The sequence below is a fragment of the Eubalaena glacialis genome, chromosome 16, assembly GCF_028564815.1.
Source record: "Eubalaena glacialis isolate mEubGla1 chromosome 16, mEubGla1.1.hap2.+ XY, whole genome shotgun sequence".
NCBI classification, from domain to species: domain Eukaryota; kingdom Metazoa; phylum Chordata; class Mammalia; order Artiodactyla; family Balaenidae; genus Eubalaena; species Eubalaena glacialis.
Window position 1 is genome coordinate 87,722,943 of NC_083731.1, and position 13,556 is coordinate 87,736,498.

The 13,556-nt window shown below is 41.4% G+C and overlaps 1 protein-coding gene across 1 annotated transcript in view; it reads left to right on the top strand.

The window, feature by feature from the left end:
* Positions 1–13,556, top strand: part of MIPEP (mitochondrial intermediate peptidase) — a 137,310-nt gene that overhangs the window by 67,020 nt on the left and 56,734 nt on the right. Inside the window, exons 15-16 of the mRNA XM_061170630.1 lie at positions 10,045–10,119; positions 12,956–13,075. Coding sequence (XP_061026613.1) covers positions 10,045–10,119; positions 12,956–13,075 — 195 coding nt within the window. The remainder of the gene's footprint in view (positions 1–10,044; positions 10,120–12,955; positions 13,076–13,556) is intronic.

Below are 13,556 nucleotides of genomic sequence, written 5' to 3' on the forward strand. Positions count from 1 at the left end.
ATGGATGACCACAACAAAAGCAACAATGATTGCAATTACCAAACATGAAACACACTCATACTATGTCATAATATTGACATTCAGTCCAGTAATCCTCCACTGCAACAGCTCCTTTACTTTGCAGTGAAAATTGATTTGTATATTCTTTGCCTCTGAGTTCTTGTGGGATTTTTTCTTTTTTTAAATTCAACCAGAAAGTCACAAAAATTATACTCATCCTCATCAGTTCACTCAGTCCCATGTAATTAATTTTTTTTTTTTTCATCTTGATCTTTTGTTAGCACTTTTATGAGCTCATCAGTTTTTCATTAGAGTTCTGAAAATGCTTATTCATTCAGTTCAGCAGTACAGTCAGGTACCAGAAACCTGTACTTGTCAGAGTCTTTTCCATGAATTTCCTGAAGATGAAACCCTTTTATAGGAACATATTTACAAAAGCATCAGAGTACACCCAGAACTGTCTGTAAATGACAAAAGACTTAAAAATGACCACGGTTAAAGATTTGATGAAAGTTCATAATAATGCAGTTGACAAGAAAATTAGTTATTTCTGAGATATACATTTTAAAGTAATAACTAGGATTATGACTTATAACATTATACCAGAACATATAAGATTTTTAGAAATTTCATGTAATGTCTGAAACATTTATATTAACATATTTCCATACAAATAACCCAATGAAGTTTAGTATTAGTTGTTTTGTTTGTTTGTTTATACTGCAGGTTCTTATTAGTCATCAATTTTATACACATCAGTATATACATGTCAATCCCAATCGCCCAATTCAGCACACCACTATCCCCACCCCACCGCAGTTTTCCCCCCTTGGTGTCCATATGTCTGTTCTCTACATCTGTGTCTCAACTTCTGCCCTGCAAACCGGCTCATCTGTACCATTTTTCTAGGTTCCACATACATGCGTTAATATACAATATTTGTTTTTCTCTTTCTGACTTACTTCACTCTGTATGACAGTCTCTAGATTCATCCACGTCTCAACAAATGACTCAATTTCGTTCCTTCTTATGGCTGAGTAATGTTCCATTGTATATATGTACCACAACTTCTTTATCCATTCGTCTGTTGATGGGCATTTAGGTTGCTTCCATGACCTGGCTATTGTAAATAGTGCTGCAATGAACATTCGGGTGCATGTGTCTTTTTGAATTACGGTTTTCTCTGGGTATATGCCCAGTAGTGGGATTGCTGGGTCATATGGTAATTCTATTTTTAGTTTTTTAAGGAACCTCCATATTGTTCTCCATAGTGGCTGTATCAATTTACATTCCCACCAACAGTGCAAGAGGGTTCCCTTTTCTCCACACCCTCTCCAGCATTTGTTGTTTGTAGATTTTCTGATGATGCCCATTCTAACTGGTGTGAGGTGATACCTCATTGTAGTTTTGATTTGCATTTCTCTAATAATTAGTGATGTTGAGCATCTTTTCATGTGCTTCGTGGCCGTCTGTATGTCTTCTTTGGAGAAATGTCTATTTAGGTCTTCTGCCCATTTTTGGATTGGGGTGTTTGTTTCTTTAATATTGAGCTGAATGAGCTGTTTATATATTTTGGAGATTAATCCTTTGTCCGTTGATTCGTTTGCAAATATTTTCTCCCATTCTGAGGGTTGTCTTTTCGTCTTGTTTATGGTTTCCTTTGCTGTGCAAAAGCTTTGAAGTTTCATTAGGTCCCATTTGTTTATTTTTGTTTTTATTTCCATTACTCTAGGAGGTGGATCAAAAAAGATCTTGCTGTGATTTATGTCAAAGACTGTTCTTCCTATGTTTTCCTCTAAGAGTTTTATAGTGTCCAGTCTGACATTTAGGTCTCTAACCCATTTTGAGTTTATTTTTGTGTATGGTGTTAGGGAGTATTCTAATTTCATTCTTTTACATGTAGCTGTCCAGTTTTCCCAGCACCACTTATTGAAGAGACTGTCTTTTCTCCATCGTATATCTTTGCCTCCTTTGTCATAGATTAGTTGACCATAGGTGCATGGGTTTATCTCTGGGCTTTCTATCTTGTTCCATTGATCTATGTTTCTGTTTTTGTGCCAGTACCATATTGTCTTGATTACTGTAGCTTTGTAGTATAGTCTGAAGTCAGGGAGTCTGATTCCTCCAGCTCCGTTTTTTTCCCTCAAGACTGCTTTGGCTATTCGGGGTCTTTTGTGTCTCCATACAAATTTTAAGATGATTTGTTCTAGCTCCGTAAAAAATGCCATTGGTAATTTGATAGGGATTGCATTGAATCTGTAGATTGCTTTGGGTAGTATAGTCATTTTCACAATGTTGATTCTTCCAATCCAAGAACATGGTATATCTCTCCATCTGTTGGTATCATCTTTAATTTCTTTCATCAGTGTCTTATAGTTTTCTGCATACAGGTCTTTTGTCTCCCTAGGTAGGTTTATTCCTAGGTATTTTATTCTTTTTGTTGCAATGGTAAATGGGAGTGTTTCCATAATTTCTCTTTCAGATTTTTCATCATTAGTGTATAGGAATGCAAGAGATTTCTGTGCGTTAATTTTGTATCCTGCAACTTTACCGTATTCATTAATTAGCTCTAGCAGTTTTCTGGTGGCAGTTTTAGGATTCTCTATGTATAGTATCATGTCATCTGCAAACAGTGACAGTTTTACTTCTTCTTTTCCAATTTGTATTCCTTTTATTTCTTTTTCTTCTCTGATTGCCGTGGCTAGGACTTCCAGAACTATGTTGAATAATAGTGGTGAGAGTGGACATCCTTGTCTCGTTCCTGATCTTAGAGGAAATGCTTTCAGTTTTTCACCGTTGAGAATGATGTTTGCTGTGGGTTTGTCATATATGGCCTTTATTATGTTGAGGTAGGTTCCCTCTATGCCCACTTTCTGGAGAGTTTTTATCATAAATGGGTGTTGAATTTTGTCAAAAGCTTTTTCTGCATCTATTGAGATGATCATATGGTTTTTATTCTTCAATTTGTTAATATGGTGTATCACATTGATTGATTTGCGTATATTGACGAATCCTTGCATCCCTGGGATAAATCCCACTTGATCGTGGTGTATGATCCTTTTAATGTGTTGTTGGATTCTGTTTGCTAGTATTTTGTTGAGGATTTTTGCATCTATATTCATCAGTGATATTGGTCTGTAATTTTCTTTTTTTGTAGTGTCTTTGTCTGGTTTTGGTATCAGGGTGATGGTGGCCTCATAGAATGAGTTTGGGAGTGTTCCTTCCTCTGCAATTTTTTGGAAGAGTTTGAGAAGGATAGGTGTTAGCTCTTCTCTAAATGTTTGATAGAATTCACCTGTGAAGCCATCTGGTCCTGGACTTTTGTTTGTTGGAAGATTTTTAATCACAGTTTCAATTTCATTACTTGTGATTGGTCTGTTCATATTTTCTGCTTCTTCCTGGTTCAGTCTTGGAAGGTTATACCTTTCTAAGAATTTGTCCATTTCTTCCAGGTTGTCCATTTTATTGGCATAAAGTTGCTTGTAGTAGTCTCTTAGGATGCTTTGTATTTCTGCGGTGTCTGTTGTAACTTCTCCTTTTTCATTTCTGATTTTATTGATTTGAGTCCTCTCCCTCTTGATGAGTCTGGCTAATGGCTTATCAATTTTGTTTATCTTCTCAAAGAACCAGCTTTTAGTTTTATTGATCTTTGCTATTGTTTTCTTTGTTTCTATTTCATTTATTTCCGCTCTGATCTTTATGATTTCTTTCCTTCTGCTAACTTTGGGTTTTGTTTGTTCTTCTTTCTCTAGTTTCTTTAGGTGTAAGGTTAGATTGTTTACTTGAGATTTTTCTTGTTTCTTTAGGTAGGCTTGTATAGCTATAAACTTCCCTCTTAGAACTGCTTTTGCAGCATCCCATAGGTTTTGGGTTGTCGTGTTTTCATTGTCATTTGTCTCTAGGTATTTTTTGATTTCCTCTTTGATTTCTTCAGTAACCTCTTGGTTATTTAGTAACGTATTGTTTAGCCTCCATGTGTTTGTGTATTTTATGCTTTTTCCCCTGTAATTCATTTCTAATCTCATAGCGTTGTGGTCAGAAAAGATGCTTGATATGATTTCAATTTTCTTAAATTTACTGAGGCTTGATTTGTGACCCAAGATGTGATCTATCCTGGAGAATGTTCTGTGCGCACTTGAGAAGAACGTGTAATCTGCTGTTTTTGGATGGAATGTCCTATAAATATCAATTAAATCTATCTGTTCTATTGTGTCATTTAAAGCTTCTGTTTCCTTATTTATTTTCACTTTGGATGATCTGTCCATTGGTGTAAGTGAGGTGTTAAAGTCCCCCACTATTATTGTGTTACTATCAATTTCCTCTTTTATAGCTATTAGCAATTGCCTTATGTAATGAGGTGCTCCTATGTTGGGTGCATATATATTTATAATTGTTATATCTTCTTCTTGGATTGATCCCTTGATCATTATGTAGTGTCCTTCCTTGTCTCTTGTAACATTCTTTATTTTAAAGTCTATTTTATCTGATATGAGTATAGCTACTCCAGCTTTCTTTTGATTTCCATTTGCATGGAATATCTTTTTCCATCCCCTCACTTTCAGTCTGTATGTGTCCCTAGGTCTAAGGTGGGTCTCTTGTAGACAGCATATATATGGGTCTTGTTTTTGTATCCATTCAGCAAGCCTGTGTCTTTTGGCTGGAGCATTTAATCCATTCACGTTTAAGGTAATTATCGATATGTATGTTCCTATGACCATTTTCTTAATTGTTTTGGGTTTGTTTTTGTAGGTCCTTTTCTTCTCTTGTGTTTCCCACTTAGAGAAGTTCCTTTAACATTTGTTGTAGAGCTGGTTTGGTGGTGCTGAATTCTCTTAGCTTTTGCTTGTCTGTAAAGCTTTTGATTTCTCCATCAAATCTAAATGAGATCCTTGCCGGGTAGAGTAATCTTGGTTTTAGGTTCTTCCCTTTCATCACTTGAAGTATATCATGCCACTCCCTTCTGGCTTGTAGAGTTTCTGCTGACAAATCAGCTGTTAACCTTATGGGAGTTCCCTTGTATGTTATTTGTCGTTTTTCCCTTGCTGCTTTCAATAATTTTTCTTTGTCTTTAATTTTTGCCACTTTGATTACTATGTGTCTCGGCGTGCTTCTCCTTGGGTTTATCCTGTATGGGACTCTCTGCGCTTCCTGGACTTGGGTGGCTATTTCCTTTCCCATGTTAGGGAAGTTTTCGACTATAATCTCTTCAAATATTTTCTCTGGTCCTTTCTCTCTCTCTTCTCCTTCTGGGACCCCTATAATGCGAATGTTGTTGCGTTTAATGTTGTCCCAGAGGTCTCTTAGGCTGTCTTCATTTCTTTTCATTCTTTTTTCTTTAGTCTGTTCCGCAGCAGTGAATTCCACCATTCTGTCTTCCAGGTCACTTATCCGTTCTTCTGCCTCAGTTATTCTACTATTGATTCCTTCTAGTGTAGTTTTCATTTCAGTTATTGTATTGGTCATCTCTGTTTGTTTGTTCTTTAATTCTTCTAGGTCTTTGTTAATCATTTCTTGCATCTTCTCAATCTTTGCCTCCATTCTTATTCCAAGGTCCTGGATCATCTTCACTATCATTATTCTGAATTCTTTTTCTGGAAGGTTGCCTATCTCCACTTCATTTAGTTGTTTTTCTGGGGTTTTTTCTTGTTCCTTCATCTGGTATATAGCCCTCTGCCTTTTCATCTTGTCTATCTTTCTGTAAATGTGGTTTCTGTTCCACAGGCTGCAGGACTGTAGTTTTTCTTGCTTCTGCTGTCTGCCCTCTGGTGGTTGAGGCTATCTAAGAGGCTTGATGGGAGGCTCTGGAGGTGGGTAGAGCTGACTGTTGCTGTGGCGGTCAGAGCTCTGTAAAACTTTAATCCACTTGACTGTTGCTGGGTGGGGCTGGGTTCCCTCCCTGTTGGTTGTTTTGCCTGAGGCAACCCAACACTGGAGCCTACCCGGGCTCTTTGGTGGGGCTAATGGCAGACTCTGGGAGGGCTCACGCCAAGGAGTACTTCCCAGAACCTCTGCTGCCAGTGTCCTTGTCCCCACGGTGAAACAGAGCCAGCCCCCGCCTCTGCAGGAGACCCCCCAACACCAGCAGTTATGTCTGGTTCAGTCTCCCCCAGGGTCACTGCTCCTTCCCCTGGGTCCCGATGCACACACTATTTTGTGTACGCCCTCCAAGAGTGGGTTCTCTGTTTCCCCCAGTCCTGTCGAAGTCCTGCAATCAATTCCCACTAGGCTTCAAAGTCTGATTCTCTATGAATTCCTCCTCCCGTTGCCGGACCCCCAGGTTGGGAAGCCTGACGTGGGGCTCAGAACGTTCACTCCAGTGGGTGGACTTCTGTGGTATAAGTGCTCGCCAGTCTGTGAGTCACCCACCCAGCAGTTATGGGATTTGATTTTACTCTGATTGCGCCCCTCCTACCGTCTCGCTGTGGCTTCTCCTCTGTCCTTGGACGTGGGGTATCCTCCTTGGTGAAGTCCAGTGTCTTCCTGTCGATGATTGTCCAGCAGCCAGTTGTGATTCTGGTGCTCTTGCAAGAGGGAGTGAGAGCACGTCCTTCTACTCCGCCATCTTGGTTAATCCCTTGTTATTGTTTTTTAATTTTGAAAAAGGCAGTACTTTTTCAAAAGTATATATAGTAAATATACAACTCCCTTCCGTGAGCTGAAGTACATTTATTAATTCCAATTGATTAACAACCCAACTAGATTAAAAAAAAAAGAACATCTATTTTCCTGTTTACACCACACATAATATAAATGTATTATTTAATTTGTGATTTGATGGGTTAATAATTCTTTCCTCTGAACTGTTCTACTAGGACAGTATTTAACTTCTACTTAAATGTTTCCTTACATTTTTGGTAAACATTCTTTGTATTCACTACTATATGTACAGTGGGCCTTGAATACATAGTTTGGGGATTTTTTTTGTACTTTTTATTTTGAAATAATTGTAGACTCATAGGAAGTTGCAAAAAGTAATCCAGGAGTCCCATGTAACCTTCATTTCCCCCAACATTTTATAGAACTATGTAGCACATGTGGGTTTTCTGAATACGTAATTGTTTTTTTCCTTTTTGGCCGTGCCACTTGGCTTTGTGGGATCTTAATTCCCCGACCAGGGATCAAACCCAGGCCCCAGGCAGTGAGAATGTGGAGTCCTAATCACTGGACCATCAGGGAATTCCCTTGAATATGTAAATTGTTTTTTGTCTTTTTTTTTTTTTTTAATAAATTTATTTATTTTTGGCTGCGTTGGGTCTTCGTTGGTACGTGCGGGCTTCTCACTGCAGTGGCTTCTCTTGTTGCGGAGCACGGGCTCTAGGCGCGTGGGCTTCAGTAGTTGTGGCACACGGACTTCAGTAGTTGTGGCTCGCGGGCTCTAGAACGCAGGCTCAGTAGTTGTGGCGCACGGGCTTAGTTGCTCCGCGGCATGTGGGATCTTCCCGGACCAGGGCTCGAACCCATGTCCCCTGCATTGGCAGGCGGATTCTTAACCACTGTGCCACCAGGGAAGTCCTGAATATGTAATTTTTGATAAACTGTTTTCAGTTGTCTTTTTGTGCCTTTTTCTTTGCGTCTTTTATTGTAAGCCTGACCAGGAAAGAATTAAGCGTCCTTAAATTTGTCCCCTCGTTTGCCCTTGCTAGATGGGTTTGAATCTTGGGAGACACTGGCCTCAAAGTAAAGTACTTACAAATGAAAGGGGTCTGTTGGGTTTGGTTCTTAGATTCAGTATTGGCATTTCCTCCTCACTGTCTCCAGGCAGGACTTGTAAACCTTACAGAGAGCCGGGACCACGGCCATGGACGCCTCTCCGCTCCCCGCTCAGTGCCTGGGCCTTCCCTCCTGGCCTTCCTCCCCGTCCACCTCGACCCCCTGACGGGCCCTGCCTCTCTCCCCCCTCAGCCCCGCCCCAGTCACGCCCCCTGACCGGCCCTGCCTCTCTCCCCCCTCAGCCCCGCCCCAGTCACGCCCCCTGACCGGCCCTGCCTCTCTCCCCCCTCAGCCCCGCCCCAGTCACGCCCCCTGACCGGCCCTGCCTCTCTCCCCCCTCAGCCCCGCCCCAGTCACGCCCCCTGACCGGCCCTGCCTCTCTCCCCCCTCAGCCCCGCCCCAGTCACGCCCCCTGACCGGCCCTGCCTCTCTCCCCCCTCAGCCCCGCCCCAGTCACGCCCCGGCTGCTCGCTGTGCTGTGGCTGAGGTCACTGGTGCTGGGTGTGTGTCACTGGTCCCCACTCCTGGCCCCTCCTATGGCGTGTCTACACTGCAGCCAAAGGAATCTTTTCAGAACACAACTTGGACCAGGTGACTTCCTCGGTCAAAACTCACCAGTGGCCTCCTGCAGGATCTGAGGGTGGGCACCCCGTCCTTGCCTGGCTGGGCCCCCGGGCCCCTCTTCCATGCCTCTCTGCTCAGGGCCCTTCTCCCTGCAGCCCCCCATCCCCGCTTCACGCCTGTTCACTTGGTAGGTCCCACTTCTGCCTTGTTCCCTCAGTGAAGCCCTTCTAGCTTATGGTCTCACACTCGTGTGCAGGGTCTTCCTTCCTCTTGCTCACTGTAGCTCTGCTGACGGTTCTGCGCACACGGGCGGTGCTGCTGGGGCCCCATCTCCACCTCTTCCTGCCCCTCGGGTCTGATAAAGTGCGTGCCCACTGGAGTTTCCATTGTGTGTTGATAATCCTTCCACTCGTACGATTTTTTTACATGAAGATAAAACCATTAAAGCTTTGTGAAGCATGAGAAACCCAAGTGCAGCAGCAGTCCTGTCAACAGAAGGTATAATATAAAGTAAGGTTTAAAGAAACCTGAACATCTTGATACAAGCTGCTGGCGTGTATGACTTCACTGAACCTTGACTTTTTAAAATGCTGTTGCAGGAAATTTCCGTTTTATGTCGGGAAGACCCAGGCCTTTTCCCTGCACCAGAAGTTACACTGTGCAGCTTCCTTCAGTCTGTGTCTTAACTCTTGAAAAATTGCCTTTTTTGGCTGGTTTGCTTTTCTTATAGCCAAACGGAAAGAGAAGAGAAAAGGCCTTGTTGTCTGAGCCTTCATCCTGTACTACAGAAGTCAGGATCGTTCTTGCGTTAGTTCACGCCTCCTGCAGATATGTACTGAGTGTCTGCTGTGTGCCAGGCACTGTTCTAGGCCCTGGGGAGATACCTGTATAGATATATAGACACAGATGTGCACACACGGCAGTGCCTGCTTCCCCTTCCGGCTCACAGCGCACATTACCACTCACCAATGGTTAGTCTATACAGCTGTAGTGCCGAGTAACCTGCCATAAGTCTCTTACATAATTTGTTTCTCTTTAGAAGGGCTTTTAACTTGATTTAGATTGTAAATAGAATTGTATAAAATGGCAGCTGTCTTCAGTAAACACCAGTATTAATGATTTTAAAGTAGAGTAAGATTGGTTACAGCACTTCTTCAGCTACATTATTAGTTTAGCTGTAAGAGAATACATGATGTTCTATGATTACGCCTAGTTAGTCTCGGAGAGGAAGCCCTAAATTGTATAGGGACATTAATCAGACTGAGTTTCCAAGCCCTGCAGTTCTTTCAGGTTGGAAAATAAAAGGTGGCTCGGCTCATTATCATGGTTATTTGTCAGGATATGAGTTCGGCTCCAGTACTGACTGGCATCATGGACTAGAGTTTATTTCTTGACTTTGTGACCTTTGATTCCTGTCATCAGTCATTACGTGCTCTTAAAGGTCAACAGAGCACTTGAACGGACTTTCATTGCTAACAAACAAAGAGAAAAAGCACTAACTTTTCCTAACATTTTAACTAGAGTTTTAAAGAACAGTGCCAATGTCTGACTTCCCTACAATCCTGTATTTTCACGTACAAACCCCTATTTGATAATTACCACTTTTTGAAATTCAGTGGAATGTATTCATCCTTTATCTTGTCCTCGAAAATATTTCAAAGTTATTATTAAACCAAAATGAAATTGTATCATTTGATGTTATTTTTAACCTTCCTGCCTCAAAAGTACACAGTGCAGTTTACTCACATACATATTGTTTTGTTTTTCAAGTCACTGCCCAGAAATATGGTGTCTCGTCTTTGCGAATCTAAAAAGGTTTGTGCAGCAGCGGACATGCAACTTCAGGTGGGTGTGTGCCTTTGTTCTGAAGTTTTCCACAGATATTATTCAAAATAAATGTATAACTTTAAATTCTTGCCAGTGCTACCCATTTATTATAATAATTATGCTTCCAAAACATCTTTCCTCTGAGTTCAGAGAACTTGACCTTGACTAATCATTTGGTCTTCCAACGGTCCTAAGGAAGTAGGTGTCAAATAAGGTTATTTCCCAATTTCAGTGGAAAATAAAAGCCTGGAAAAGTTTTACCTGACTTCTTCTAAATGGTGCATTTCAGCAACCAAGTTATATCTTTTTGTTCACTTTGTATCTTTTTTTAAATTTGTGTTTTTACATGTGAAGTTTAAACATTAATGGCTTAGTTTTTCGTAAAACTCAAAGCCAGTGTTCCAGGTTTCCAGATAAAGATGAGAAACATTTTATAAACCATCTGGATGTCAGGTCTGTGTGATACCAGATGTTTAGGTTATTTGTAATTTCTGAGATTGTTTATGGAATTCTTCCTCTTCATCAGATCTTGAGTGTTACGTAAACACAGCCTAAACACCCATCTTTCATCTCGGGCAGTATTCACTTTCTAATGATCCAGTCACCTGTTTAGAAGTATAGCCACTATTGAATTGCTTTATAGGTGTATAAAGTTCAGTCCCTAGAAAGTAATGAATGTGCTCTGTTTTTTTGGACCTTAAAATACACGTTTCAGTGAAGAAGATGCCTGCTATAGATGAAACCATGGATTTACATTACTTAGTGTCTATTTGTATCACACAATTGCAAAAAAGATTTCTGGATTATTTGAAAGGTTAACATTACTTGGCAGTAGTCTTCTGATTTACTGGTACCTGTCGTGGGAGTCCTACCTTTTAAAAGCCCGTGTCCTGGCATCCTTTGCAACACTTGTTGCAGTGATTTTCTTCTAAAAAGGAAAACCAACCTTTCTGTACTTCTGCCCTCCAAAAAGAATAAGGAGAGAGAGGGAGAGAAAGGGAGAGGGGGGTTGAAAAGCTGGAGGAGGAGGGAGGGAAGGAAGTTTCCGCCCGAAGGGCCGCTCCTGCTGCTTTCCTGTCGCACAGCCGTCCCCCGAGCCGTGGGGACACCCCAGGGCGGAAGGGAGTTGCTGCAGATTTCTAAGCAGGTGTCAACAGTGGTTTTTAAATTGTGCCTTTTTAAATTATTTTCATTTATTTATTTTTTGCTGTGCATTATTTTAAAAATAGCTCCTGTTTTTCTGCAGCTCTAAGGTTCTTGGTCCCAAGCACGCAGGACCCCCTGGGTGGGCTTATCGCTTAGAATTGTTTGGTTCATCAGCAAATGAGCATGAAATATTGGGGTGGCCAGAAAGTTCATTCAGGTTTTTCTGCAAGATGTTACAGCGTACAGGAAAACCCGAACGAACTTTTTGGCCAACCCAATACACATTCATTTTGCTGTTTTTATCATTTTTTTAAAAAAGGCATTCCATGCTTATATCTTTCGTTTGTGAAAGGCATAACTGAAGGAACGAAACTCTTAAATTCTGATTTGTTTATAGATTGGGGCAAAAAAACCCCATCTCAGTTGAGGTTAGAGTTTTAGAATTTCAATATTTAATGATTTATTCTGTGAGAATATGGACATGGATGAGTAATGTGGGCCCCTCTGATTCTCTCTGTGCATTGTTACTCATTACAGAACATAGAATGGAAAGAGCTGTATTTAGTATACGTTTAGATTGCCAGTTAGAGCAAAGCAATATTTAGGAAATGTCTGTATTTTTCCAGTGAAGGTTTAAACTTGACTTTATAATTTAGAACCATAATTCTGTATCTAGATGAAGCCAGAAGTTAGAGGTCATTTAAATTTTTTCTTTTATACAAACTAATCTCACTTCTTTCAAGTCAACAGCTGCACATTCTCTACAAATTCCCATTTTGAATCAGAAAGATATGTATCAGAAACATAATCACATGACAGAATTTTTTCCTTTAAAATAAAACATTTTCTACTTGCTTGCTTCAGGTAAAATTCAAACAATGTTAATAAGTCAAATGTTGCAGTGAAAAAGCACTTTACTTTAGGTTTTCTGTGCAAATTTTAGCTTTCAGAGCTTGGTAAATACGCAGCAGGGTTCATGTTTAAACTCCTTCTAATGCTTTACTCTCCTGTCATGTTTCAGTGGCCTCTGTCCTCTCCTTGGAGGGGAGTGAGCCTTCCCTACCAGTCACCTCCTTAAGCCAGGGTCGCCGCGCCCAGCAGCTGCTTCCTCTGTGCCCTGACAGCAGGGCTGGGGGCTGCCTTGGTCCTGGCCTCAGACTCTCTGACAGCTGCTCCTGAATCCTTTGTGACACTCCTGCTTCCTCACCTCATCTCACCCCGCCTTTCACCTCTCATCAACAAACTAGGATTCTCACCCTGTCATTTCTCTCGTTTAATTATATCAGGATTCTAGGAAGAAGCCAAACAGTATTTATTAGCTCCAGCGGGTCACGGGTTATAACTTAATTTTTTCATATTTCCAGCTATATATATATATTTCCATATATGTGTGTGTGTGTGTATATATAGTTTTGTGGTCACAAATTTAATTTACTACACTGTACAGAAAGAGTACCTTATAGATAGGGTTCAAAATTCTTTAATATCCTTAATCATGAAGAGGTTGAGAGCTTTCCTCTTCGTCATTAACATGGTCTTAAATGTGGTATGAAATACAAAATACATCTCAAGCCACATACACTTATACTTGTGACTGCCCAACTGCAACTTGCAGCTATTATTCTGGTAGACTTGTAACATCTTTGGTCACCTACATCATAGATGTAAGCATGGTACCCAAACTAAATAGGTGCGTTCTTCCGTCCAGGTCTTTTATGCTGCTCTGGATCAGATCTACCATGGGAAGCATCCCCTGAGGAGCTCGACCACAGACATCCTCAGGGACACCCAGGAGAAGTTCTATGGCTTACCGTACGTCCCAAACACTGTGAGTCTGGTGTTCCGACCCTGTTGTGTGCCATTGAATGGGTGTATGTGTCAAGTGGGTGGGGTGTGAAATCCTCTCCTGGACGTTGAGGTTTCCTGCGGGGCAAATGCTAGAAACGCCCGACTCACTCACTGCCCCCAGCCGTCCATTTACATGTACTTATTTTCCTCCTGCCAGCAGGGTTTTTCTAGATTCCTAGGGAAAGGCCCTTGGAGTTAGTCTTGTGTTCTTTTTCGTTATTTATCTGTGACAAGAAAAACAGCGATGTAAGATGAACGTGATGATCGGCCCCCAGCCGCTCTCACTGCAAAGAGAATCCACACTGATTGAGGACCCGCTTGTGTCGGGACCGTGACGGGCGTCATTCGGTGCCCTGACGGGATGGAGAGTGGCGCATCGCTACCATTCACTGAGGACTAGGTGCCAGACTCCGTCCGATTGTTTGGCAAAAACCCTGACTCAGAAGGACCCTATGAATTCG